Source organism: Mustela lutreola, chromosome X (genome assembly GCF_030435805.1).
Source record: "Mustela lutreola isolate mMusLut2 chromosome X, mMusLut2.pri, whole genome shotgun sequence".
Taxonomy (NCBI): Eukaryota; Metazoa; Chordata; class Mammalia; order Carnivora; family Mustelidae; genus Mustela; species Mustela lutreola.
The window spans coordinates 28,177,975-28,205,126 of NC_081308.1; the positions used below are offsets into that span (position 1 = coordinate 28,177,975).

The following is a 27,152-nucleotide window of genomic DNA, read 5'->3' on the forward strand; positions in this document are numbered from 1 at the left end:
ATAGTTGAGGTCCCTGGCTAGAGCTGGGACCTGAATTTAAATTTGTAGATTCCTCCAATTCCTTCATGGTGTCTCATTTTTGTTTTATTCTTTTAACTTTTGGCATTTGTTTGTTTTATTGCAAGTCATTTCTGTTTTGGTTTTTTTTTTAAGTTATTATAGAATTAAAGACATTGTAAATACACTTAAAATTATATATATGTGTGTGTGTGTGTGTATGTACACACACATATGTATGCATGCATGCGTACACACACACACACATACACACACACAATCCTCTTTGGCTTAATTTCTCAGGGTTTAAGGGGCTACTTTAAATAGCTATATGTATAAGGCTCGGGGTGCAACATTGTTTAAGCTAAAGGTGTAATGCTTTGGAAACATTTTACAACAAGGAACTGAGAGTTATGTTTGAAGAAGAGGAAAGAATCTGTGTTTGAAATTTATGGGTAATTTCATGTTACCTAACAGTTTTTCTTAGATGATCTATAAAACTAATTGGATACCCAAAGAGATTTAGAAGCAAATGAAACTAAGACATCTGTGTTAAAATTAAGCCAAATGCAGAAGCACTTGGTGAGCAACAGAAAAAAGAGGGCGGGGAAGAGTCAAATCACCCTTAAAGAATAACATTAGGGAAAATGGACTCGAGGTAGAGTAAGAGAATTATTGTAATGACATTGTAGAATTGCTGAATCAGTGTATTTTTTACCTAAACCTATATGACAAGAACAGTGTACCAAAGAGTGCTTCCATCTAGTAAATTTTAGATCTGCCTTTTCCAAAATGGTAGTGGCAGGTGAGTGATTCAGTTTGTTTCCTCTTGTTAGGGGAATGTTTCCTCTTGTTGGCTCACTCTCTCTCTCTTCATGATCTGCCCTACCTGAAGGATTCTCCTACCACAGCTAACAGGAGGAGAGTACAGGGAACCCATGACAGCATCAAATCATAGTAATGAATTACCTTCTCCCATCTACCTTGACCACCAACACTATTATGCTTGGGTTTTATGTATCCATATTAAATGACTATGATTTAACTGTTATTTGTTATCAGGGTATAAAATAGATGTCTTTCTGCATATCAAAAACTGATCACAGGTCTTGGAGCACCAGAGGACCATAGAGCTCTGGAAAACTCAGGAAGTTCTAGAAAACTTATCACATAGCAGAAGACAGCCAGGATCTTAAAGAAGAAATGTATTTTTATTTTTCAAAGAAGCCAAGCACCTGGACATACCTCCAAAATAGGCAGGAAGATAGTCAATAAACAAGATCAGGCTAGTAGTAAGGAGAGACAAGAGGCAGAGAAGCTGCTCAAGAAGACAGAACAGACGAGTTCTATCTGGTCAACGTTTTAAGACAATTTAAAGCACAAAACGAACACATACTTACAAAAGGCCCAGAAATTCTTTGAGGAAACATCAGAGTCACGTGGAAGCCTTGCTAAAATAGATTTCTGGGCCCTACTTCCAGGCTGTATGAGTCAGTAGGTCTGGAATGAGACCTAAGAATTTGCATTTCTACCAAGTTCCCAGGTGTTGTTAGATTCAGGCATCCCAGGATCTACCAAGATCCCAGTATGGGGATCACACTTTGAGAACCACTGATTCTACTTGAATGAATTATTCAGTGGTGGTGACAGGATGTGAGGCAAAGGTATCAAGTCCTGGAACAACGGCACTATCAATAGGGACTTGATGAGCTACCATAAGTACTTCAACCCTGCCATTTGTCCCACAGCTACTTGAGACCATCCTCAACCCCATAGTACCCATGTATCCCCTGCACATCATCAGCTCACGGATCACCAGGCTTCCCAGAGCTGTCCTTGCCTGCAAAACACCACCAGTCCGCACAGAAGCTGCACACTTCCTTTCAACTTTGGACCTTCCCATGATAGCCTACATGATTCTACCAGCCTTGGAATTCACTTCATAAGGGTCACCATTTCTTCTTTCCTTTCCTTTTTATCATTTATAACAAATAAAAAGTCAGTTTTGACCACAAAAATTAAAAAAAAAAATAGATCTACATGGTTTGGATAAAAGCATAGATCTCGAGGAAATGAAATACTTGACTCTTCAGTTCCCACCTCAAATGAAAAGTAGGAGATCCCACAGGCTATTAATGATAATATTTCAAAATAAATTACACTGATTATAAATAAAAGAGAGTTTGAACACACTCTATCTATACCTCGGTAAGTAGTAGGAAATGGTGACAGATGGTACCTGTTTTGGGTCTCAGATTGTGACATATTTTAATGAACATTAAATTCTTATTCACTGCCTGAGTCAGCAGGGGAATTTTACCTCAAATTCTAGACCAGCTGTCAGGTTTTGTTAATTGGCTTAAACTATCAAACGGTAAGACTTATACAAAACATATTTTCACTTTGTTCACAAGCAAGGTGACATAATTTGAATTTTAATCATATTGGAAAATAATTGAGACTTTGCTAAAAGAGTATTTTCATGGTCCTGAGGCTAGTAAAGTCTTTTATTCACTAAAATGTCAATATAGTAGTACATGATCATTCTAAACGATACTTCTAATTGCAATTATTTTTTTTGTCAAGGAATCACATGATACGAGGAGTGCTGAAATAGCTTAACATGGCTGGACCTGAGTTTGGATGTCTTTGTGCTGTTTCACTCTGCTACTCATGTTATAGGATATCTTATGCATGCCACATATTTTTTCCTGGGCCTCAGTATCTTCTTCTGAAATAACCTATCTTGTTCCCTGTCCTCTTCCCAATGCTACTTAGCTCAGTTCTACTAATTGGCCTCCTTCATACCGAAGAATATTACAAAAATGCAAATATGATTGTTATCAAATTCTCAGTGTCTCCCCATCAACTGTGGAAAAAAATCACAAATATATCACTGACATTTTTGTATTCTTTTGGTACAAATAGAGATGACCTTTCTGAAATCTATCTTTAGTGGTCAAATCACCCCAGAAAGCATGGTGTGTTTTTTTTGGAGGAATGAATTCTTTTCCATAACAAGCTAGCTTGTAGTAACAAGTAATACATTAGTGAATCTATTTTATTTTTTTTTTTTAAAGATTTTATTTATTTATTTGACAGAGAGAAATCACAAGTAGAGGGAGAGGCAGGCAGAGAGAGAGAGGGAAGCAGGCTCTCTGCTGAGCAGAGAGCCCGATGCGGGACTCGATCCCAGGACCCTGAGATCATGACCTGAGCCGAAGGCAGCGGCTAAACCCACTGAGCCACCCAGGCGCCCATTAGTGAATCTATTTTAAATTGAAAACATAAGATTCGTAACTATGGATCCAAAAAATGTATGATACAAATAAATATTTGGTAAAACAATTTCAAGCATTAAATAAATGATTTAATTATATTATACAATATCGATACAGATATGAATAGGTTCATTTAGGTAAAATTATAAAACATTTATAACAGACCTTTGTTTTATATTAGAGTTAACATCAAGTTAGCATTTAATAGAACTGGTCTATCAAGAAAAATAAGAAGAAATTCTGACTATGGAATATTTTATTTGAAAAACTAAGCTCTTGGGGCATGTGGGTGGCTCAGTGAGTTGAGCAACCAACTCGTGGTTTCAGCTCAGGTAAAACAAAACAAAACAAAAAAAAAAAAAACAAAAAAAAACCCTAAGGGTTTTGGGATAGAGTCCCACATAGGGCTCGGCACTCAGCAGGAATTCTAAGAGTCTCTCCTTCTTCCTCTGCCCCTTCCCCCCTTCATTCATTCTCCCTCCCTCTCTCTCTCTGTCAAGTAAGAAAATAAAATCTTAAAAAAAAGAAGAAAAGAAAAACTAAGTTCTTAATATTACACTTCCCTTTCCTTTACAGCAAAATAATAAAGTTCACAGTGGAAGAGAAGCTTTAGAAATCTTTTCTAACCCTATAAGTTTCAACTCAAACTGAAATGTCTTATTGAAGCCCTCCCTGGTGTCCTTTTATTGCCAAAGTTCCCTCATTTCTCAAAATACACAAGTACTTATAATTAATGGCATTTGGGTTGCTTTAGTGTTTTTTCTAGTTTTCCAAATGAAGGCATAAGCCCCTTATGTGAGAATAATTCTCTCTTATATTTCTCAACGAATTTAATGTAGACTATTACTTTAGAACTCTATACTGTTAAAGCCTTCTAGGACGTTCCTAGTGTTACTTTTCATTTTAACTGAAATCTTCCAGGTATGCTGTATTTTTTCAAAAGTACAATTTTTGTTTTTGAAAGCCCATATGTCTTTATCTTACAGAATTAGTGTTGATATTCTTCCAAAATTCATGGAATGAGGTCTTAAGTGCCTACTGTGGTAATATTAGGAGATGGGGTTTCGGGGAGGTAATTAAGTTTAGATGAGAAGAGCAGCATGATCAGATCAGTGCCCTTAGAAGAAGAGGAAGAGACACCTGATCTTCCTCCAGCTCTGCTATGTGAGGATACAGCTAGAAAATGTTGTCTAGAAGCCAGGAAAAGGACCCTCACCAAGAACCAAACCTGTCGGCACCCTGATGTCATGTTTCCAAGCTTCCAGAAGTGTGAGAAATCAATGTCTGTTGTTTAAGCCATCCAGTCTTTGGAATACCACAGAAGTGGTGTTACAGAAGTCTGAGATGACTAACACAGGAATTGGTACCAAGAAGTGGGGTGCTGCTGTAACAAATGCCTAAAAATGTATATACAGCTTTGGAACTAAGTAATGGATAGAGACCGAGAGAGTTCTGAGGGGCACAGTAGAAAAAGCTGAGATCAACACGAAAGGACTCCTAAAGGCAATTCTGGTGAGGGCTCTGCTAGAAAAGAGGAGATCTGGAAAATGTCCAAGTTTTTAGAGAATACATAAATTAAGGTGGCCATAAATTTTGCTGTAAGTATGGATGATAAAGGTCATTTGATGAACTCGCAGAGGCAATTGAGGAAAATATCATTGGAAATGAAGATCTTGGTTATAAAGTGGGAAAGAATGTGGCTGAATTGTGTTGATGTCCAATATTTTTTGGAAGGCAGATGTCCAACATTTTGTGGAAGGAAAAACTTGTGGGTGATGAAACTGGATATTTAGCTAAGGAGATAGCTAAGCAAAGTATTGATGGAGTGGCAGGATATCTCTTGCTTAGGGTAAAATGCAAGAAGCGAGAAATGAATTGAAGAATAATCATTTGGCATAACAGTGCTAGAATTTAAAGATCTGGAAATTTCTCAACCTATCCATATTGCAAAACATGAGAAAATATGTTCGGAAGAGAACACTAAGTGTATGGCTGACTGACCATTTGATAAGATTAGTGTAGGTGGGAACCAGAGACCTAGTCAGCCATCTCAACAGAAGGCAGGAAGAGAGATGGAATTATACCAACAGCAACACTGCCAGCTGGGACTCAAGGAAACAGAGAAAACTGGACAGAATGAAGGAAGGCTGTCCAACATGTGCTATTGCTCAAGAAAAGGGAAGAATGATGTAGGTGGTTCAGAGATCCTAAGAGCTACCACTCCCACCACAGGCCCAGAAGGGAGGGCTAGCTCCTCCTGGGTTTCAAAGGGTAGGGCTACTTCTTCAGTTCATGGGGCAGGATGCCTCTACCCAGTAGTACCTCAGGAGCAGGTCCACTGGAGAGAGTCCCGTGGGCAGGGCTGCTGCAGAAGACCACATGTGTGGTGCCCTGTGGAAATGAAGAGGTGGGGCCCCCTAGTGCAGCTCTGGAGGTGATGCTGCTCCTCCAGTGGTCCTGGAGGGCAGTGCCTCAGTTCAAAGAGGATTATTCTTGAGGCTTAAGATCTAATGGAATTTTCCTTGCTGTGTTTTCGATCTTCATGGGACCTGTCACCCGCTCCATTTTTCCTATTTCTCCTATTTAAGAGTTCCAGGGCTCATGGGATAGAATGAATGTATTTTCCATGTGAGAAAGACATGAACTGGTGGGGGTGGGGGAGCATCCATGGATGTAATGTTATAGACTGGATGCCTGTGCCCCCACAAAATTCACATGTTGAACCCTACCTCCAAATACACACAAAAAATGTGATGGTATCAGGATGTAGGCCTTTAGGAGGTTATTAGGTTTAGATGAGCTCATGATGGTGGAGCCCCCATGTTGGGGTTCATGCCTTTATAAGAGAAGGAAATGCATGAGCATAGGTCAAAAGGTATAAGACTTTCACTGATAAAATAATTAAGTACCGATAATGCACTGTACAGCATAGTGACTGCAGTTAATAATAACATACTGGGTATTTGAAAGTTGTTAAGAGAATAGATCTTTAAAGTTCTCATCACAGGAGAAAAACATTGTAACTATGTGAGGTGCTGAATGGTAATTAATTGTGGCAATCATTTTGTAATATATACAAACACTGAATCATTACACTGTATTCCTGAAACTAATATAATGTGATACATCAATTACATCTCAATTTTTCAAATTAATTTTTTTTTAATGGGAAAAAGACACCAAAGTCTCTTCTCTTTCCACCATGGGAGCACAAAGTAAAAAGTTACAGTCTGCGAATCAGGAAAGGGGTCCTCAACAAAACCCAATGTCTGTTGTATAAGTCACCACACCACTGTTATTTTGTTATAGCAACCCAAGCTGTCTAAGATAATATAGCTGTCCCTATTTTAATTAAGAAAATTTACAATATGATACAACTGAATAGACTATGACTTAAGCACAAACAATGAACATTTGGCTTAAGATTAGGAAGAATAAAAAGACCAAATAATGGGGTTAATGTAAACTACTGGGTTTTAAAAAAAAAGTTTGAAAGTAAAAAAAATACATACAGCCAGTTTCTGAAGACTTGATAACACTTCACTTTGATCCTTAAAACCAGTTGTGTGAATCTTGTTCACCGCATCTTCTTTTTCTGAAAGCCACGCACTAAAAAGGCACTGAAGGAAATCAAGCAATTCAAAAAAGAAAATAAATAATTACTAAAGTAGATCATTGTATGTTTTCCTTTACCCATTTACCATTTTGCCAAGTCTTTCACTGATACAATTTCCATGCATGACTCACCTGTTCTTCAGTAAAACGCTGCCATTTTAGGAGGACATCTTGCAAAAGCACCCAGCGATCTTCGGTCCACCTACAGATGCTTGCCCACCGATCTCCCAGTACCTGGGGAGCAGACAGCCCATAACCACATCAGCAAACAAGTAATTATTAACTGCATTTCATTTAAAATTGCATGAATGACTTGTGAAGGCATCTAATTTCGAGTCTCCTACATATACTAGGAGTTATAAAGGACACCATTTCTGCTTTTGCTTATGATTACAGAAGAAAGCACTATGCCTTTCATTTGTTTTTAGATTACTTCACTCACTCTTGCAGCCAACACTGAAAAGTAAAGATACTTACGAGGAGTCTGAGACAGTTACCACACCACCGTTTAAAATGTCTCCATGGCAAATGTAAAAGACCGAAGACATAGATAAAGAATTAAAGAGGATTCTGCATGGATAGTATGCAAAATGGGTATCTTTCTTAGGTCTGAAAATACATCCTGAAGAATAAAATTCTGCCCGCTAAATAGAATACCTAAAGACTCTTCTTTGAAGCAATCCTATGCAATTAGAACTGCTTAATGTCCCAATTGTAGGAGAAAATTGTTAGCTATTTAAATTATATCTGCATGTAGACTTTAAAAATTATCTGGTTTATTCTTACAGAGTATTTAAATTCACTCTCTCTCTCTAAATGATTCTAGTGAAAACCTGTAATATTCCCTGAGTAGTAACTGCCCTATCTCTAGCATATTACTATTATTTATGTGCACACACTATTTTAATATGTAACATAAACCAATTACCAACCGTATGCATGTATGTATATATGTATGTAAGTACGTATTTACTGGATGCTGAAGACAAACATCTTTAATAAAGATATTACCAAAACTCTGGCAAACATTTCAAAACAGATTTGCAAACATAATACTTTCCTCTTCAATTGGAAGCACTTTGAAAAGACAAGATGATAAGATAACACAACTTGAATCAACATTAGTTCAAATCTTTATATTTTTGACCACATAACTTATGTTTCCACATGATAAAACAGATGATAGCTTAAATCAGCATCAACAAATAAACTCCATGAGATGAAAATCTGTGCTGTTTGATGACTGATAATATGTTATGGTTAGATGTAGCCACTTTTTTTTTTTTAATATTCCTGGCTCCCAGGATGAAAAAGAAATCTTTAAATATACACTTCATGTACGTAATAGTTTCTTTGCATATCTCTCTTCAAAAATACTTTATAGCAGTATATCAGTAGGTTACCCAGATGTTTAACTTTATAATTTTGCACCAAAACTACAGATCTGTTATATTTTCATAACATACTGATTTTGTCCCACATTAATCAAGCTGAAAAACCATTGAAATGAACATGCTCTTGTCTCTCACAATACAAAGAGCAATTTGACAGAAAAAGAAACCCTTCCCGTAGTAACACTCAGTTGTTTAACCTGAGTGTTTGGCCTACTGAGAGAAGCAGGCTTTTTCTTCCTCCGGTATACTCACATCCACACCACCTCTGTGTGCATCCAGGTCGAGCACATGGATTCATAAGCTAGGAGACCACAGTGTGTTTCCCGTTGCTCTAACCAAGTGGGAAGCGTGTAGATAATGATTAACCATTCCAGGTACATAGCTAGCAAACACCTCAAGGCAATTATTGCAACAGGTGGTTAATTTGCAGAGTGGATTTATAGTTCTAGATCAAATCAGCCTGTATGCACATATGTGTGTACATATCTCTACACATACACATAATCTATGCACATACACATATTCCTATACCTTTCTATTTCTTAACCCTCCAAAACAATGTTTTAATTTTTTTGAGTTTTGTGCAAATCTCTACATTCTACCCTATAAGGGAAAGAGTCTGCAATAAGAAAGGTCAGAAAGTAGACTATGTTTATCCAAAATCAATTCACCTTCCACATTACTGGTTTTTTTTAAATACATATAACTTTAAAGTGTGGACACTTAACCCCCAATATCTTTAAAGAAATCATTTCATCTAGGAGGCTCAGGTGGTTAAGTGCCTGCCTTTGGCTCAGGTCATGATCCCATGATTCTGGGATGGAGCCCGTCATTGGGCTCCTTACTCAGTGGGGAGTCTGCTTCTCCCTCTACCCCTCCCCCAGCTCACGCTCTCTCTCTTTCTCTTTCTCTCTCTCCCAAATAAATAACAACTTGAAAAAAAAGTTTCTAATGACAAACACCCGTTTCTAAGGAAAAAAAATTATTTGAAGTATAGTCACTGGATCCCCAATATTAAACAAACTCATTTCCTTGACAAACCTAAGCCTTGGGGTGTGGTGGGAGGACTAGAAAATGCAGCTTCAAAACTGCAGGGAAGCAAAGTACAATGGGGAAAAATAATAAATAAATCAAGTCTCCGAACACTGAAACTTTCAACAAAGCAAAGTTTCATTTATTTTTATTTTTATTTATTTTATTTTTTTTATAAACATATATTTTTATCCCCAGAGGTACAGGTCTGTGAATCACCAGGTTTACACACTTCACAGCACTCACCAAAGCACATACCCTCCCCAATGTCCATAACCCCACCCCCTTCTCCCAACCCCCCTCCCCCCAGCAACCCTCCGTTTGTTTTGTAAGATTAAGAGTCACTTATGTGACTCTTAATCTTGCAAAGTTTCATTTTTTAAAAAATATCATAACAACTCATTTAGAATTTTAAGTAGATAACTTTAAGTTTATTCACAGCTTCTAGTCCAAGCAGAGGTCCCATGCCTTGACTCTGCTTGCGCTCCATCAAATTCTCCGATTAGACTTGGTGAGAGCCAGCTTGTTAGGAAGTTACTTGCATCTGTATTTTTCTGCAAGAAAATTGGGACTGGACTGCTTGATCTTCTGATATTATCGTAAGACTTCTTCATGAACATTGTGATACACCTTTGAGCCTGGAGAAAGCTGCTTCTGCTGTTCATCCAGCTTGATAAATCTTCTAGCTACAGTCTCCATCCTGGCATGCAAGGCCCCAGACTCATAATCAGCACCAAAGCCATCCTTGTCTCATAGGAGATGACAGCAATAGATTCTGTCAAATCATCTGGGAGTTGAAGAAGGCTTGGTGGGCATACTGCAACCCTCTTTAACTTCTTCAAAGGAATTGGGACTGGAGTTGTGCAGCTTGGCAATTTCCTCTTCTATTTTAAGGTCCTCTTCCTTTTCTTCAGTTGTCTCAATGTGCATTTTACTTTGGCACTTTTCCTTCTCTTTTTAGCCTTTTTTGGAAGTCTCTGTGAGACAATGAATGGTTTTCTTCCAAAGGCTTTGGACACTTTAATAGAACTAAACCAGGGTTAAGGTTTTCCAGAGGAGTCCTAGAAGTATAACTGTCTTGCCGGTCCTGATAGTTAATAGTGTTTGGACTAAAACTGTCAACAGGTAGATCTTGAGTCCCCCGGCCTGCTGGAGTGCTGGGGAAACTGGAGTTAGAATTTATGATCTGGGGAGGACTGGAGCTGGGCAGGTGGATTGAAGCTAGCGGCAGAAGGGTAGGGAATGCAGCGGCTGCAGGGGACAACAGGAGGCCTGGAGCAGATTTTTCACTGCTGGGATTTCAAATGATCACTTAATGATGGAGGCACTCGATCTGTCAGGTGAGATATTCCAGTTTTTTTATTCAGTAAAGGATCAGTGAAATCTGAATCTCAAAGCTGTTTCTGAGGAGACCATGTGACATCTTTTCTAGAATATACAGGAGATTCTGAATGGCCAGTGCTGGCAGTGTTCTGAGACAGATTTAGTGTGCTCGAGAGCAGTGCCTAATGACCTTCTGCTTATTTCTGTCTATTTCACTGTATCGGGGCCAGTCTCTTTGAAGCACTTTAAAAACACAATCATTTAAAGTATATGAGAGGTCTTTAAGATTCAGATTGGCTACCTTTTGCAGAATTGTTCCAAGGGAGTTCTCATCTATCTTCCTTCTTGCTTCCTTCCTTTCTTTTTTTTCTTTCTTTCTGACACCATGTTTCTGCAGCAGAGTCAGCAGCTCAGGTTTCTTGTAGGACTTCAGGACCAGTAAGTGAACCACCCTGTCCCTTAGGTCACCACTGAGATAGATGGCTGCTGCCATGTGTCTTTTGACTCATATGTTCAAGATTTGTGGGGGTTGACCCCTTCCTCTCAGGCACTGTATCTGAAACAGCTTGAGGTGCTTTCCAAATCTGCACTCTTGTCCTTATATAGGGTCCACCAGGTTTGATCACTCTCGTCCTTTGGTCATGGCATTCCTTCGCCTGGCTCATTTTTCCTTTTGTTATCTCATATGAATCATTTTGTGGCACACACTGTACCTTTATTGTGTATAAATCCTGGGCAATTAAGCTGGCAGACTCCAGAGCTAGAGAACGTTGGCTGGATGCAGTCACAGCTGTGCTGAGGGTGGTCTTTACGCACATTTGACCAACAGAAGTTAAAAGGCATACACTTTATCAAGGGGAATCCTTTTTTTTTTTTTTTTTTTTTTTTTTTTTTTTTTTTTTTTGGGTAAGGAATTTTGACAACAACTTAGAGCTCTTGGAACTGAATTGAAGATAGAAAGGGAATTAAATTATTGTGGCTCTGGTAGGTCTTGAGTGCCCAGATCGCCATCTCGGTAAGCTTCACAGGTAGCCATGTGATATTTTTCCCCAGCTGCCTCCACAACAGCCTCTAGCATGGCCCCCCATGTGGGCTCTAGCCTCAATGATGGCCTCAGCTGGTCCGGCTTCTGCAGCTGCTGCCTTAGCCACAGTTATCTCACTGCTCAGGTACTGTCATATACCTGACTACCAATGTTATTTAGATGGAAAAAAATATATATATATAAGCATATTTATATTTATGTAATGTGATGAGGGAATGTTTTAGGACAAAAATATGTATCATTTATTTTAATTCCATTATGATGCACTTCAGAGACTTAAACTTCAACTTTTTGACTTTAACATAAATAAGAGAATTATTTTTCTATAGCCACTGGATCTTTACAATGGGAAGTATCTCAGAATAGAGATATGCTTTGTTTTGTATAAAATTTGGGCTACAAAAGTTGTAACTCATACATTTTACAAATATATTTGGTATGTAAGATAATAAGCCTTGCCATAATTGATGCCACATGGTTTGATCTACCTAGAAGATACTAAAATATGACTCAGATAATACAAATGTAATTAGCACCATGAAAAATCCTCCAATTTCTAGGAGGCTTGAACACCTATCCAATTTCTTAAAAACTGTCTACCCTACCATCTTTTCAAAAAGGGAGTACCATGCATGAATCAGGAATAGGCAATAAACATTCTACTAACAGTATGAAAATGATCATGTACTCATATGCAGCTTAGTCACAAGTGAGTTTTCAGTTTTTCTTCAGAAATGTCAATAAAAACATTATTGCTTTCAACATAATGTAACCGATTTTCATACTTTTTAGAGTTTCATTCTCTATTCCTTTTGAATGATATTAGTTTGTGGCAGAAGTCATACCACTGAAATAATAGTGCAAGATAACCAAAGGAAATGTGCTAACATAAATCAATGAATTCAACACATTAACGATTAAGTTATTACAACCAAGTATTTAGGAATTTTTTTTCTGAAACATATTAGAGATTCTTTAAGTGAATTTCCTAGTGACCATGTCAGTACACATCAGGTAAAATGGTGTGTAACAGATCTGTGAATGGATTTGCTGTGGAGAAAAAAAAAAAATTAGCTTCAGAGAAAATCTGACCCCTTATAGCAATAAGCTACACTATCTGCCTGATTTGAAGATAAAGATATAAAAGGCCAAATTGTGGGATGTTGATTGCATCCCCTCGATCCCACTGGAGATGGGAGTCAAGCATGGGAAAGATACACTCAAAGTGAAGCACCATCTTCATAAATGTAAGGAAATGTACTGAAACTTCTAAACAGATATAGCATCATCTCTCTGGTATCCGCTGAAGAGCATCTTATGTTTGTAATCTCATAGGCTGATGATTACAATTTATTAATTTTAGTAGGACATCTTATTAAACAAATCCAAATAAAGATCTCCATACACTAGATTCCTTTACATTATTAATTTTATAGAAATTCCAAAATATACTAATGTGATAAACTTTACACTGTAGTTCTTTTTTTACTATATGAATAAGTAACAAAAAATTAATAATACACCTAGATACATAGTCAACCTATTAAGAAAATTATTTGAAGAAGGGTCTTTGGTATTCTAATAATAATAATAGATGATTTTGATAATCCATTAAAGGCTTATAACTCAGCCAATCCAATATTTTAACTTTCAGTTAATGAAAGTCTTTAATGCATTTATTCATCCATCATGAATCCGTCTAAACAACAAATACATATTGAACACACACTATGTGACAAAAATGAACAGAATGAAAGAAATTATGGGCTGGTAATGCTGCTATAAACACTGGGGTGTATGTGCCACTTGGAGTCAGTATTTTTGCGTCCCTTGGGTAAATACCTAGCAGGGCAATTGCTGAGCAGTTCTATATTTAACATTTTGAGGAACCTCTATACTGTTTTCCAGAGCGGCTGTACCAGCTTGCATTCTCACCAACACTGTAGGAGTTTCTCCACATCCTTACCAACATCTGTTGTCTCTCGTGTTGTTAATTTTAGCCATTCTGACAGGTGTGAGGAGGCATTGCATCCTGGTTTTGATTTGTGTTTCCTTGATGATAAAGGATGTTGAGCATCTTTTCACATGTCAGTTAACTACCTGGATGTCTTCTTTGGAGAAATATCTGTTCATGTCTTCTACCCATTTCTTAACTGGATTATTTGTTTTTTTGGTGTTGAGTTGGTAAGTTCTTTATAGATTGTAGCTACTGACCCTTTATCAGATATGTAATTTGCAAACATCTTCTCCCATTTCATAGGTTACCTTTTAGTTGTGTTGATTGTTTCCTTTGTCATGCAGAAGCTTTTTATCTTGATGAAGTCCCGATGGTTCATTTTGCTTTTGCTTCCCTGGCCTCCAGAGATGTGTGTAGTAAGAAGCTGCCAAGGGCAAGGTCAAAGAGGTTGCTGCCTGTGTTCCCCTCTATGATTTTGATGGTTTCCTGTCTCATATTTGGTCTCAGCCATCAAAAAGAATGAAATCTTGCCATTTTCAGTGATGTGGACAGAGCTAGAGTGTATTATGCTAAGCAAAATAAGTCAGCCAGAGAAAGATAAATACCATATGATCTCACTCATATGTGAGATTTAAGAAACAAAACAGATAAAGCTAGGGGAAAGGGAAAAAAGAGACAGGGAAGCAAACCATAAGAGACTCTTAACTATAGAGAACAAACTGAGGGTTGATGCAGGGAGGTGGGTGGAGGATGAGCTAAATGAATGATGGGTATTAAGGGGGGGCACTTATTACAATTACCACTGGGTGGTAAGTGATGAATCACTAAATTCTACACCTAAAACCAATTTTACCATATATGTTAACTAACTAGAATTTAAATGAAGACTTGAAATAAAAAGAAGTTATTGGCTGAACTGTGTCTCCTTTTTTTTGAATCTATCTTAATGAGAGAAGATGTTAGTTGAAGGACACATTATAGCATTATACACACTGTAGATTCAGTGAATTAAAAGTATAACTATTCTCCTATGATTCTACACACACATTTACAAAGACTTGTATCTTAATGCAAGAAGATGTTAGTTGAAGGACACATAATATGCTTTGTAGTTTCAATGAGTTCAGCACAAAACTGTTCTAATATGTATCTACACTTACGCTTTGAAACATTTATATCTTTTTCTAAATTTATATTTAAACTCTAGTTAACATACAGTGTAATATTAGTTTCAGGTGTATAATACAGCGATTTAACACTTCCATACATCACCCTGTGCTTATCACAACAACAAGAGCACTCCTTAATCCCCATCACCTATTATCTCCATCCCCTTACTCCCCTCCCCTCTGGTAATCATCAGCTTGCTCTCTACAGTTTAGAATCTGTTTCCTAGTTTACCTCTCTCATTTTTCCTCCTATGATCATTTGTTTTGCTTTTTAAATTCAATACATGAGTGAAATCATACAGAATTCATCTTTCTCTGACTGATTTATTTCACTTAACATAATATTCACTATCTCCATCCATGTCATCCCAAATAGCAAGATTTTATTCTTTTTGATGGCTAAGTAATATTCCATTGTGTGTGTGTGTGTGCGTGTGTCTGTGTGTGTCTGTGTGAGTGTGTGTGTACACCCCACATCTTCTTTATCTATTCTTTATTTAATGGACATTTGAACAGTGTATGCTTAAAATTCATATGCTGAACGGGTCCCTGGGTGGCTCAGTCAGTTAAGCATCTGACTTCATCTCAGATCATGATCACAGGGTCCTGGGATTGAGCCCCAAGTCAGGCTCCCTGCTCATTGGGGAGCCTGTTTCTACCTACGCCTGCTGCTCCCCTGTTTATCTTTCTCTCATGTAAGTAAGTAAATAAATAAATATATAAACAAATAAAATCTTTTTAAACATTTCATAAGGTGAAGCCCTATCCCCCTCTACTACAGAATGTGACTGTATTAGGTGACAGGGCCTTTATAGTTAGGACTTTTACATAGGGATTTTAAGTTAAAATGAGGTTATTAGGGTGGGACCCAATCTAATCTGACAGGTATCCTTATAAGAAAAGGAATTCTGCATACAGAGAAAGATACCAGGGATGTGTGGGCATACAGGAGAGACCATATGAAGACACAGCAAGAAGACAGCCATCTGTAAGCCAAGGAGAAAGGCCCCAGAAGGAACAAAACCTGCCAATACTTTGATCTTTCACTTCAAGGCTCCAGAACTACGAAAAAAAAATTTTCTGTTATCCAGGTTACCCAGTCTTTGGTATTTTGTTATGGCAGCCCTAACAAACTAACATAAAAGATATATTTAAGAGGGACTGATTCCATGGCACTAGAAAATATCTCACAGGGGTGCCTGGGTGGCTTAGTGGGTTAGGCCTCTGCCTTTGGCTCAGGTCATGATCTCAGGTCCTGGGACTGAGCCCCACATAGGGTTCTCTGCTCAGTAGGGAGTCCGTTTCCCTCTCTCTCTCTCTGCCTGCCTCTCTGCCTACTTGTGATCTCTGTCTTTCAAAATAAATAAATAAAATCTTTTAAAAAAATCTCACAAAACTTAAGTTGTTGAAAGTAAAGATCTATTTATTACAGTGGGAAAATTTGAGAAAATACATTTCAATTACTGAATTAAAATTATTTCAAATTATTTAAACATAAAAATTTTAATAATTTATTGTGATTCAATTTCCCAAATACATAAATGCTATCACTCTAAAATTTTGTGTTTTATGTGGGGAAGATATAAATATGTTGAGCTAAACAGCTTAGATTTATGTGTTAGGCCAGTCAATTGCTTGGATTACCAACATGTGTATGTCTTCACAAATTACAAAAATAAAAACATTTTTTAAGATATATTTATGATAAAGAGAAAGCAAGCACAGGCAGGGGTAGGGAGGAGCAGAGCCTGAGGGACAAGCAGACTCTACGCTGAAGCAGATTCTGACACACAGGGCTTGATCTCATGACCCTGAGATCATGACCTGAACTGAAATCAAGAGTTGGATGCTCAACCAAGTGAGCCACACAGAAAAAAAAAAAAAAAAAATGTAACACATCCCTCTCTTGTAATGATTCTGACAGTTCTTTGAATGTCTTTTAAATTATCCCACATCCCCCCAAAAATCAAGTGACTTTTCAGAAATTCATGGCTAAATAATTTCCTCTCTCTCTCTATGAAAACAATCATGCCAACCCCTGTAAGAATTGGTACAAATATTAAGCAAGATTATATATTGAAAAAGAGTTTTAATTTGAACCGAGTCATACAAGTGTTAATAGCTATTTACATTTTGTTTGATCATTGTGTTTATTTCAAATCTTCCAAGAACCAGCAAGGGTCATCTATTTCACCCTACTCACTCTAGAAAGGTACTTACTAAATCTTTACAACTAGTTGTTTAGACTTCAATTATATTCTTCTTTAAAGATTTACAACACAAGAGAGTATAACTATCCTTTATTAACACATTCCACTGTTACTCTCCGAAAGCCCTCAGTGAACTGAATCTAAGTCACTTCTGTTAGAATGTGGGCAGGATGTTTTTTACTCATCTCAGTAAAATTAGATAAGTGAATTAGAAATTGCTTGCTCATATATTGTACATGTCAGCCCACAGGTAGATTTTTGTAATGGCATATGCACAAATATAAATAGACATACACAGTGCTCGAAGTTATGGATTTATCTGGTTATTACTTAGAAATGTTGGCCCTAATTTGAATTACAAAGAATAGAGCTAAGCAATTGGAAGATTATCAGTCAACTCTATAATCACTCAAAGACACTGGTTCCTATCATTGCCTAAAGGGATTTAACAAGTCTAAGAGATTGGATCAAATGGGACTGACATAAAGCTAAATAATTTTTTTGGAGCATCACTGTATTAGGATTAGAAACCTCTTCTCTAGAGAAAGAAAGTATTTCTCTGAGTTTCTATTTAAGTATATGAATCCTTTGAGCTTTTAGAAGTAATGCACATTTTTGTAATGCTATGTAAACATTATGTACATAAATCAAAATGAATTATAACATCTTGTGAAGTGATAAGAAGAAATTAATTTTTATTTATGTTCTCATTTTGTCTCAGCAGTAAGAGAAGCTAAAGGTCGGCTCACTTACTCTAACACACTTTCATGGGCTAAATCACAACTCCATTATCATTTGTGCTTAGATGCACAATGAGGAAGCCTCCCCCCCCATTTAATTTTATTCCATATCATTATACAAACCAAGGACATTTCTCATCTGAGTTCCTTTGTTTGGTTGAGTTGGTTTTTCAAAGCAAAAGTGAGAAGTAGCTATCAGAGGAACATTTGGATAAAGGCAACTGAGGAAAATTTGACAAGCCTGGAACGTAAAACTTAAGTATCTTGACCCTTGAATTTATTGAGGCTAGGGATAGAATGTGAGAGCTGAAATGTGGCCATCAAGACTGGCAGGAAGAGATAAAGTGGTCCGAGGAGTATGTCCACAAAGAAAGGAACAATTATGTGCCATAGACCACACACAACAGAGCCGCAACTGGGATTTATACAAAAGGGAGACAGCAGGCAGCCCGTCTCATTTTATTTTAGTTTCAGACCTTGGGATATACTCCCCAGCTAAATGACTTTTATGTGTAATTGTGTAATGAGCCTCCTGAAAATTAACATTTTTTAATTTTTTTCCTACTTTAAAAACATAGAAGAGTTAAAAAGGGTAAGCAACTTCACCTTACTGATGGTGATGTGGAAATAACATCAAGTAACTCATTGAAAGAAATGAAAATAACACCAATCATGAGGCTAGAAATGGGGCAGAGTACTACTGACAACTGTTTAGCCAATACTATAATTCTTTTCTCAATTTCACGTTTCTACAAACTGCTAACCAAAGCAGCATATTATAAAATGGCATGCCTTATATCTTCGCTAATGTATGGTCCAGTGAGGAAAAACGTGTCCTGATGTGCTGGAAACACTTATTGTAGATTTCTCTGAAATTCTCATTCTTCCTCCTGTTTAAATGATCCTGCAGTCCCTCTGGACTGAACTCAAGGGACCTGTGAAGGAACGCTGGCCACTTGTAAAGGTGTGGTTTATAGGTGACACCTGTTCATGAGATGAGTTAAGTAACTCATCTAAGGCCACGGAGGCCCCAGGATTGAGTTTCAGGGATATGACCTCAGATCTGTCTGGCTACAAGCCTGTGTTCTTTCATGATGTCATTTACTGAGGGGAACATGCAGCATTCAATTTGCCTCGTAATGGGTGCTACAGAACTGAGCGAGACGTACAGATGCTGAATCCTTTTTGAGTATTTTCATATTTAATTTTGGCAGAAGTTTGACTAGATTTAACCAAACATTTTTAACAAGGATTTGAAGCCTAATGTTATAATTTCATCTAAGAATATTTTTGACATTTACCTCCTATTGCTTAAAGTATTTTTAAAAATCAGAAAATACTTACACTCCCAGATCAAGAATGTGTGCTCTTTCACAAAGTCTTATTTTTCAAAGGTAAATATGACTGTCTAATTCGTTAATGAAATTCTGTCTTGGTGATTATGTTAAAAACATAGTGAGATTTTTAACTTAAAGAAGCATGCTCCCCTGTGCCATTACAGTCAGTTCTATATATTATTTATGAGCTTATAAAGTGCTAATGAATAAATCCTGAAAGGCCCAGTTGTTGATGCTGTTATTATTTGCAGGCTATTATTTAATGTTCTGTGGCAGCTTAATCAACTCTGTACTCCCCAGATTCCACCAGTCTATCTAATTGGGATACCAGAGAATCAAGAGCAGGAGTCCTAAAGAGCATTCCAGCATGACAGCGTCCTTCCCAGAATCCATTGTATTCCTAAGCATTCTTTGGTAATTTAAAGGTTTTACTGTTCCTGATTGTTTTATTCCTTATGGTCTCTGGACTTCTTGGGGCAGAGGGAACTCCCTACCACTGTGATTAATGCAACACATGAATTTCATATAGTACAAAAATGTCTCAAAGCTCAGTATTACCACTATAGTTATCAATACAGGGATTTTTCTCCTAAGTATTATCTTAGAAACTGTTTTTCTTTCTCCGTCATTAAATACCTGCCTACCAGTCATTTTCGGCAACAAGAGATCTGTTTATGGTAAATCTGAAGAGCCACAGGAGATGAGAATCACATGTGAAGCCCTGTCTTCCCCACCTAGAATCCTAGATCTTTACTACTTACAGTGGGCATTAACAGTATAGCAGCATCTCTGAATGTGCTCACCTGGTTCATATCACCAGGCCTAAAGTAGATTGCCTGGATTCTTGTCCCAGTTCTACCGTTGCCCAACTCAGTAATACCTCTAAGCAAATACTTTATCTTGTTACGATTTAGATTTCCCACTAGTGAAAGAGAGATGTTAGTACGTGGCCTGGTAGCCTCCTGGCCAAGTAAACAAATATGAAAATGCTCTGAAAACTGTGATAAATTATTGGGATGCTTGTGACTGGTAAATATTTAGAGCTTAGTTGGTGGAAAATTAGCTTTTGTTTCCAGATGTGATAAGCCTACAGTATAACATAACTTTAACATAGAATATAACAAAACATTTCAGCATGACACAAAGATGACTAGTTTTTCATATTTTACCTACAGTTTATTATGTCTTATATTTTATACAAGAGTTGAAAATCTTTGACCTAAATTCTAAACCAGGAACATAATCCATTATTTGTCCTATTTATAATCAGGTGAGTGAAAAACAGATACCCCTCTATGCCTCATTCTATGTACTGAACTATTCCATCTATAAGAAATCACAAATTCTAATGTTTATGCATAATAACATGTACAAAATAATCTAGGTATAAGAGAATGGGCAATAATGGGGATTGTAGCTAAATAGAGAGTTCATGCTAAAGATGGGAAAGCTATCTAATTCTTACTGAGGCTAACAGGAGAACAGGCAAAGGGTCACCAGATCAGTTGCTTTTTTCCACAGAAGCTAGATATTTACAGTTTCATATCACATTTAAACATTAAGTACCATATGTATGAAAAAGAATTTTATTTGAATATACTTGTAATTTTATTTTATTTTTTTGAATATTGTATTTACTTATTTGAGAAAGTGAGAGAAAAAAAGCACAGGAGCAGGGGCAGAGGAACAGAGAGAAGCAGGCTCCCCTCTGAGCAAAGAGCCCAACTCGGGGCTCGATACCAGGACCCTGGGATCATGACCTGAGTTGAAAGCAGACACTTAACTGACTAAGCCACACAAGCGCCCTGAATGTACTTATAATTTTAGGTGCCAAACACAAATTCCTAGAAAGACACAAATCACTCAAACTGACCGAAAGAAAGAAAAGAAAATCTGGAAAATGTGGAAAATGTTGACAAAACCTGAATTTGGAAATGAGAAAAGCAAAGTCTTATTTAAATATATTTAATCTTTCATTTAATACTTCTCCAATAAAGAAAATTCCTGGTACAAATGGCAAGTTCTGAAGCCTGTACAATCAGGCACTTAAACCTAGCAACCTCTTACAAGAAAAACAATAGGCCAATCTCTTTCACGGACACAATGGGAAAATTCTAAATTAAATGTTAGCAAATGTTAAGAAAGAGATCTAGCAACAAACAAAAAAGATTATACATATTATCTATGTTTGGCTTACGTCAGGAATGCAAGGCTATTTTTACTCTAGAAAATTAAGCAGTGTGACTTTACGTATTAAGAGAATAAAGAAGAAAACTAATATGATCATTTCAAGTGATCCTGAAAAAAACGTTTGCTAAAATTCAGCACCCAGCAATGATGCGGCCTTTTAGAACATTAGGAATAAAAGGCATCTACAACAAACCTATAAGAGATATACTTTGTAGTGATTTACTAGAAACCTCACCTCTGAGACCTAAAATGAGAAACAATCAACAATAATCTCATTGTACTAGAGTATACAGCATAATAAGGCAAGAAAAAATGATTAAATGAACAATGATTGGAAAGGGAGAAGCAAAACAGTAATTACAAACAACCTTATATGTACAGCTGAGTGATGTGACAGATAAACTATTCAAATTGTCAGCATGATCTCTGGATACAAAGCTAAGAAACAAAAATCAAGTTGTATTTCTCCCTATCAGCAAAAGACAAACAGAAAATGAAATTTTGAAAAGATACCATTCACAACAACAGCAAAAATATAAAAAAATATATCAAATAAAGGAACAAATCTCATAAAAAGTCTAAGACCCACTATCCTGGAAACAATAAAACATTATTGGAAGAATACAAAGGCCTAAATAAATCAAAGGCTTTCCATATTCATGAACTGAAAAGTTTTACATAATAAAGATGTTAATTTACCACAAATTAATCCATACAGCCAATAAACCCCAATTAAGATCATAGCAGGTTTTGAGGTGGGGCAGATGAGCTGATTCTAAAATCTATATGGAAATGTGAATAAACAAAAATAGCCCAGTTAATCTCTTAAAGGGAGAAAACAAATGTGAATGGTTTACATTAACCAAGATAGATTTAGAGTTTCCCTCAGCTTGACTAAACTTTGGCTTTAGGCCCCTTCTTTTTCTTAGAGCACTTACTTTAGGGAATTTGCAAATGTAAATTTTTCTCTACCCCTTTAAGATGTAAATCTACAACCCAAGAATGTCTTTCTCCAGGACCTGAAGTCCATCCCTTTGAAATGTAATTATCAAGAAAGATAGTGCCCTGGAATCCCAAACTCTGAGAGAGTAGGAGCCTAACTCTGATAAGGGACAATTAGCAAACAAAGATGGCATAATCACATTGACTACCCAAGCCCACAAAGGTCCTCTAGTACTTTTATGCCCACTCATTCCAGCACTAATAAACTCGTCCACTCTGTTTGTTCAAGGGAACTGACTTCAATCTCTTCCCTGTTACATCAGTCTTGATCCCTAATGCAATAATCTTTTTTTTTTTTAAAGATTTTATTTATTTATTTGACAGACAGAGATCACAAGTAGGCAGAGATGCAGGCAGAGAGAGAGGAGGAAGCAGGCTTCCCGCTGAGCAGAGAGCCCGACGCGGGGCTCCTCGATCCCAGGACCCTGAGATCACAACCTGAGCCGAAGGCAGGGGCTTTAACCCACTGAGCCACCCAGGCGCCCCCCTAATGCAATAGTCTTGAATAAATTCCATCTTGCCCATTTTGCCAACTGTTCCAATTTTTCTTTTACAATACTATCAGCTGTCAAAATTTATCATAAAGCCATAGTAATTAAAACAATGTGGTATTGGCATAACTACAGGGAAATGTACAAATGAAACTGGATTGGAGTTCATAAAGTGACCCATATATGTATGAGCATTTTATTAAAAGTGAAAGTGCAGAACATTAAGCATGGTCTTTGCAATAAATCATGCTACTTTAGTTTGATCTAAATGGGAAAAAAAAAAAAAAGACATTCATTCCTTCCTCACAACAGAAATACTAGATGGATTGTAATATGATAGGTAAAGCAATTAAGTCCCAGGGGTGCCTGGGTGGCTCAGTGGGTTAAAAAGCCTCTGCCTTCGGCTCCAGTCATGATTCCAGGGTCCTGGGATAGAGCCCCACATTAGGCTCTCTGCTCAGCGGGGAGCCTGCTTCCCCCTCTCTCTCTCTGCCTGCCTCTTTGCCTAGTTGTGATCTCTGTCAAATAAAATAAATAAAATCTTAAAAAAAGAAAACACTCTTTAGGGGCACCTGGGTGGTTCAGTGGGTTAAGCCTCTGACTTCAGCTCAGGTCATGATCTCAGGGTCCTGTGATCAAGCCCAAAATTGGGCTCTCTGCTCAGCAGGGAGCCTGCTTCCCCTTCTCTCTCTGCCTGCCTCTCTGTCTACTTGTGATCTCTCTTTCTCTGTCAAATAAATAAATAAAATCTTTAAAAAAAAAACAATTAAGTTCCTATATGACAATTCAGGAGAATATATTTTGGGTCACAGAGTAGAAAAATTTATTTTTAAACTCAGGACAAAAATACAATAACCATAAAAGAAAATACTTAAGTGGAGTATACTGAACATAAAACTTCTGTGTATTAAAAAAGATATCATTAAAAAGTAAAAGGACAAAGCACCTCATAAAAGCAAAAAAAAATGAAATTATAATCTAGATATCAACAAAGGATTAAAATCCTGAATACATATTTTTAAATAACTGCAACAAGTCACTAAGAGAAATACACATATTCCAACAGGCAGGCATTTCAAAAAATAGGTATTTCTTTTTTTTAAGATTTTATTTATTTACTTGACAGACAGAGATCAAAAGTAGGCAGAGAAGCAGACAGAGAGAGAGAGAGAGAGAGAGAGAGGGAAGCAGGCTCCCCGCTGAGCAGAGAGCCCGATGTGGGGCTCGATCCCAGGACCTTGAGATCACGACCCAAGCCAAAGGCAGAGGCCTCAACCCACTGAGCCACCCAGGCGCTCCAATAGGTATTTCTAACAGCCAATGAAACAACTGTCATTGCGTTTTTAATCTCATTAGTCATCACTACATGCAAACGTTCACAAGAGATACTGTTAGAAAACAACCATCAAGGCTCACATTAACAATCTGACAATATCAAGTACCGATGAGGATGTGAAGCAATTTGTACTTTATCCACTACTGATGAGAGTATATAAATTTATGCATCAACTTAGGAAAACTCTTCTGTATTTCCTGTAAAGCTAAATATGCATATACCCAGTAATTCAGCAATTTCAATCTTAGGTATATACTCAATGCAAAAGCATACATACATTCATGAAAATATATGTACAGTTAGGTTCACAGCAGTGTGATTCATAATGATCCCAAATTGGAGCCAGCCCAAATTTTCTCAACAATAGAATATATAATTAAATTGTATATTCACAGGAAGGAATACTATCCAGCCATAAAAATTAATAAACAAATGCAATATGCATCATGAATGCAACTCACAAACATATCATTGAGTGAAAAAATGTCAGTTATAAAACTAGATTATGTTGCATCAAGACCTGTACCCCTGGGGATAAAAATATATGTTTATAAAAAAAATAAAAAATTATAAAAAAATACTAGATTATGAACTGCATTTACATTAAGTTAAAAATAAAATTACTTTGAGGCATTATAAATCAGGATAAAGGTTAACTTTGAGAAGGTGTGAAAAGTTTATGACTATGACAGAGTTTGATAGGGCTGTCTCAATTGTTGCCAACGTATTATCTTTTTATTTGATGTGGAACTACAGATATGTTACTGTTGTGGAGTCTTGACCTAAAATTATGATTTGTGTACTTTTCTGGATGCTCTCATCAAATAAATTTTTAATTGTTGCATAATATAAAGTTTAGGGTTTTTCTTGGAGTCAAAAAGGCCAGAACTCTTTTAAGATCATATCAGAACTATATTCATAAAGAATACCATTACTCTAATATATTCATATTTATACACTTGTAGTCATCAAGAATATTATTCTATTATACTTGCATGTATTTCTCCTGTAATAATTTTCTCAAGGTCACATAGTAATTTTGTTCTGTGAAATTGAGAAATTAGGACAAATCACACAGATCTGGATACCAATCCCAGCCCTGCCACTTGAAATCTGCATAAACTTGGATTTTAACTCTATTATGCATTGACTTTTTCATTTTTGAAACAGGGAGAGTATTACAAAGTATATAAAATTTTTGGAAATTGAGCACATGAAAGGGCTAATAATTATAATTATCGCTTCATGGGCAATAATTGTTGACACTTGGCTTAGTGAAATTATCTCCATTAAATTAAAAAAATTAAACATGCTTTTTATTCACCAAGTATAGAATTAGAAACTAGAAACAAAAAATATTTTCATCTGTAATCTTCTTCATAATCTCTATTTATCAGTCCCATAGGCTTTAACACTCCCTAGACTTTTTCCCTCCCCAAATTATCCCAAAGGTATATACTATAAGTATTTTTTTTAAGATTTTATTTATTTATTTGACAGAGAGAGATCACAAGTAGGCAGAGAGGCAGGCAGAGAGAGAGAGGAGGAAGCAGGCTCCCTGCTGAGCAGAGAGCCTGATGTGGGGCTCCATCCCAGAACCCTGGGATCATGACCTAAGCCAAAGGCAGAGGCTTTAACCCACTGAGCCACCCAGGTGCCCCAACTATAAGTATTTTTAATTGGATTCCCCATTTTCAAGCCATAATAGAGAAGAGGACATTAGAACCTTTCTGAAAAGCTACCTTTTTGTAGACTATTTTCCTTTCAAACAACAAAGACACAATTATTATATAAAGTGGCTCAAAAAAAAAGGGAGTGGTGATATAGAAAAAACAGCCTCATAGAGAAAAATTTGAACTGAGTTTTCTACATGAAGTAATTTTTAAAGCAGATGACAAACAAGACTTTTCTGAATAACAGGAATAGTTTATATAAGTACAGTGACATAGAGAGTATCAGAAATGGCTTATAGAAATAGAATATAGGTCAAGGGATATGTGGGAGCTAATAGAAGACAGGTATTGAAAGGCAGGTGGGGGTCAGGTAATAAAAACCATTGGAGGCCTAAGTGATCAGACTGTGTAAAGAAGGGAGAGCAACTAAGGATTTTAAGCAAAGGAGAAACTGCAATAAACAGCTTTTGAGAGCCCACACTGACTTTAATACAGAAACTGGATTAAGAAAAGGTGAAAATTCAGGCAAGGACTGGAAATAAGATGAAACAATGAACACGAGAGACAATGAACACATTCTGTGACTGATGACATGCAGAGGGCTCAGAGGGAAAGGAAATTGAGGAGGTGGGAATGATTCCAGGTTTCTGATACAGGTGTCATGGTGAACGTCTATGTAATAATAAAAGCGGGGAAGTCAGCAAAGGAAGCGAGTTTAGAGGGAAGTAGGGCACAAGGAATTAAATTTCACCTTGTTAAGCCTGAGAAGCATTTTGGCCTTCAAGTTGGGATAGAAGAAATTGGTATAGAAATAAATGGGATAGAAGAAATTGGGCTCAGGAAAGAAATCTGGGGAGAAGATACCCAGGCTTATCAGCTTTAGTTTATTTTTGATAGAGGCTTCTGAAGGAACGGAGAGAAAAGCCTTCTTTATATAAGACAACACATGTCCCTTATTTCTGCTTAGGTTTTTTTTTTTAAACTATTAGGTATTTTATTTTAATTTTTATAGTGTTCCAAGATTCATTGTTTATGTACTCCATGCAATCTGTGCCCTCCTTAATACCCACCACCAGGCTCACCTAACCCCCCACTCTATCCCCTCCAAAACCCTCAGTTTGTTTCTCAGAATCCACAGTCTCTCATGGTTCATCTCCCTCTCCAATTTCCCCTAATTCACTTGTCTTCTCCTTGAAATTAAAGAATTCCTAGTTCTGTAAACATTCTTTAAATGTCACCAGGCTGGTAAAATCCAGCTAAAATGCTAAAATACAAAGTATATTCAAACCAACACAGGATCTAATTATTAGTCCTTGTAATCTAGACACTACACCATGTCCAGGATTGTATTAATTTACTA

The 27,152-nt window shown here is 36.9% G+C and overlaps 1 protein-coding gene across 7 annotated transcripts in view; it reads right to left on the reverse strand.

Annotated features, from left to right (window-relative positions):
- The window catches only part of DMD (dystrophin), a 2,248,143-nt gene that overhangs the window by 1,471,775 nt on the left and 749,216 nt on the right, over positions 1–27,152 (reverse strand). For all 7 annotated transcript variants that reach the window (XM_059157899.1, XM_059157902.1, XM_059157904.1 and 4 more), the window contains exons 14-15: positions 7,026–7,127; positions 6,791–6,898 (exon numbers count right to left, since the gene is read on the reverse strand). In XM_059157899.1, coding sequence (XP_059013882.1) covers positions 6,791–6,898; positions 7,026–7,127 — 210 coding nt within the window. The remainder of the gene's footprint in view (positions 1–6,790; positions 6,899–7,025; positions 7,128–27,152) is intronic.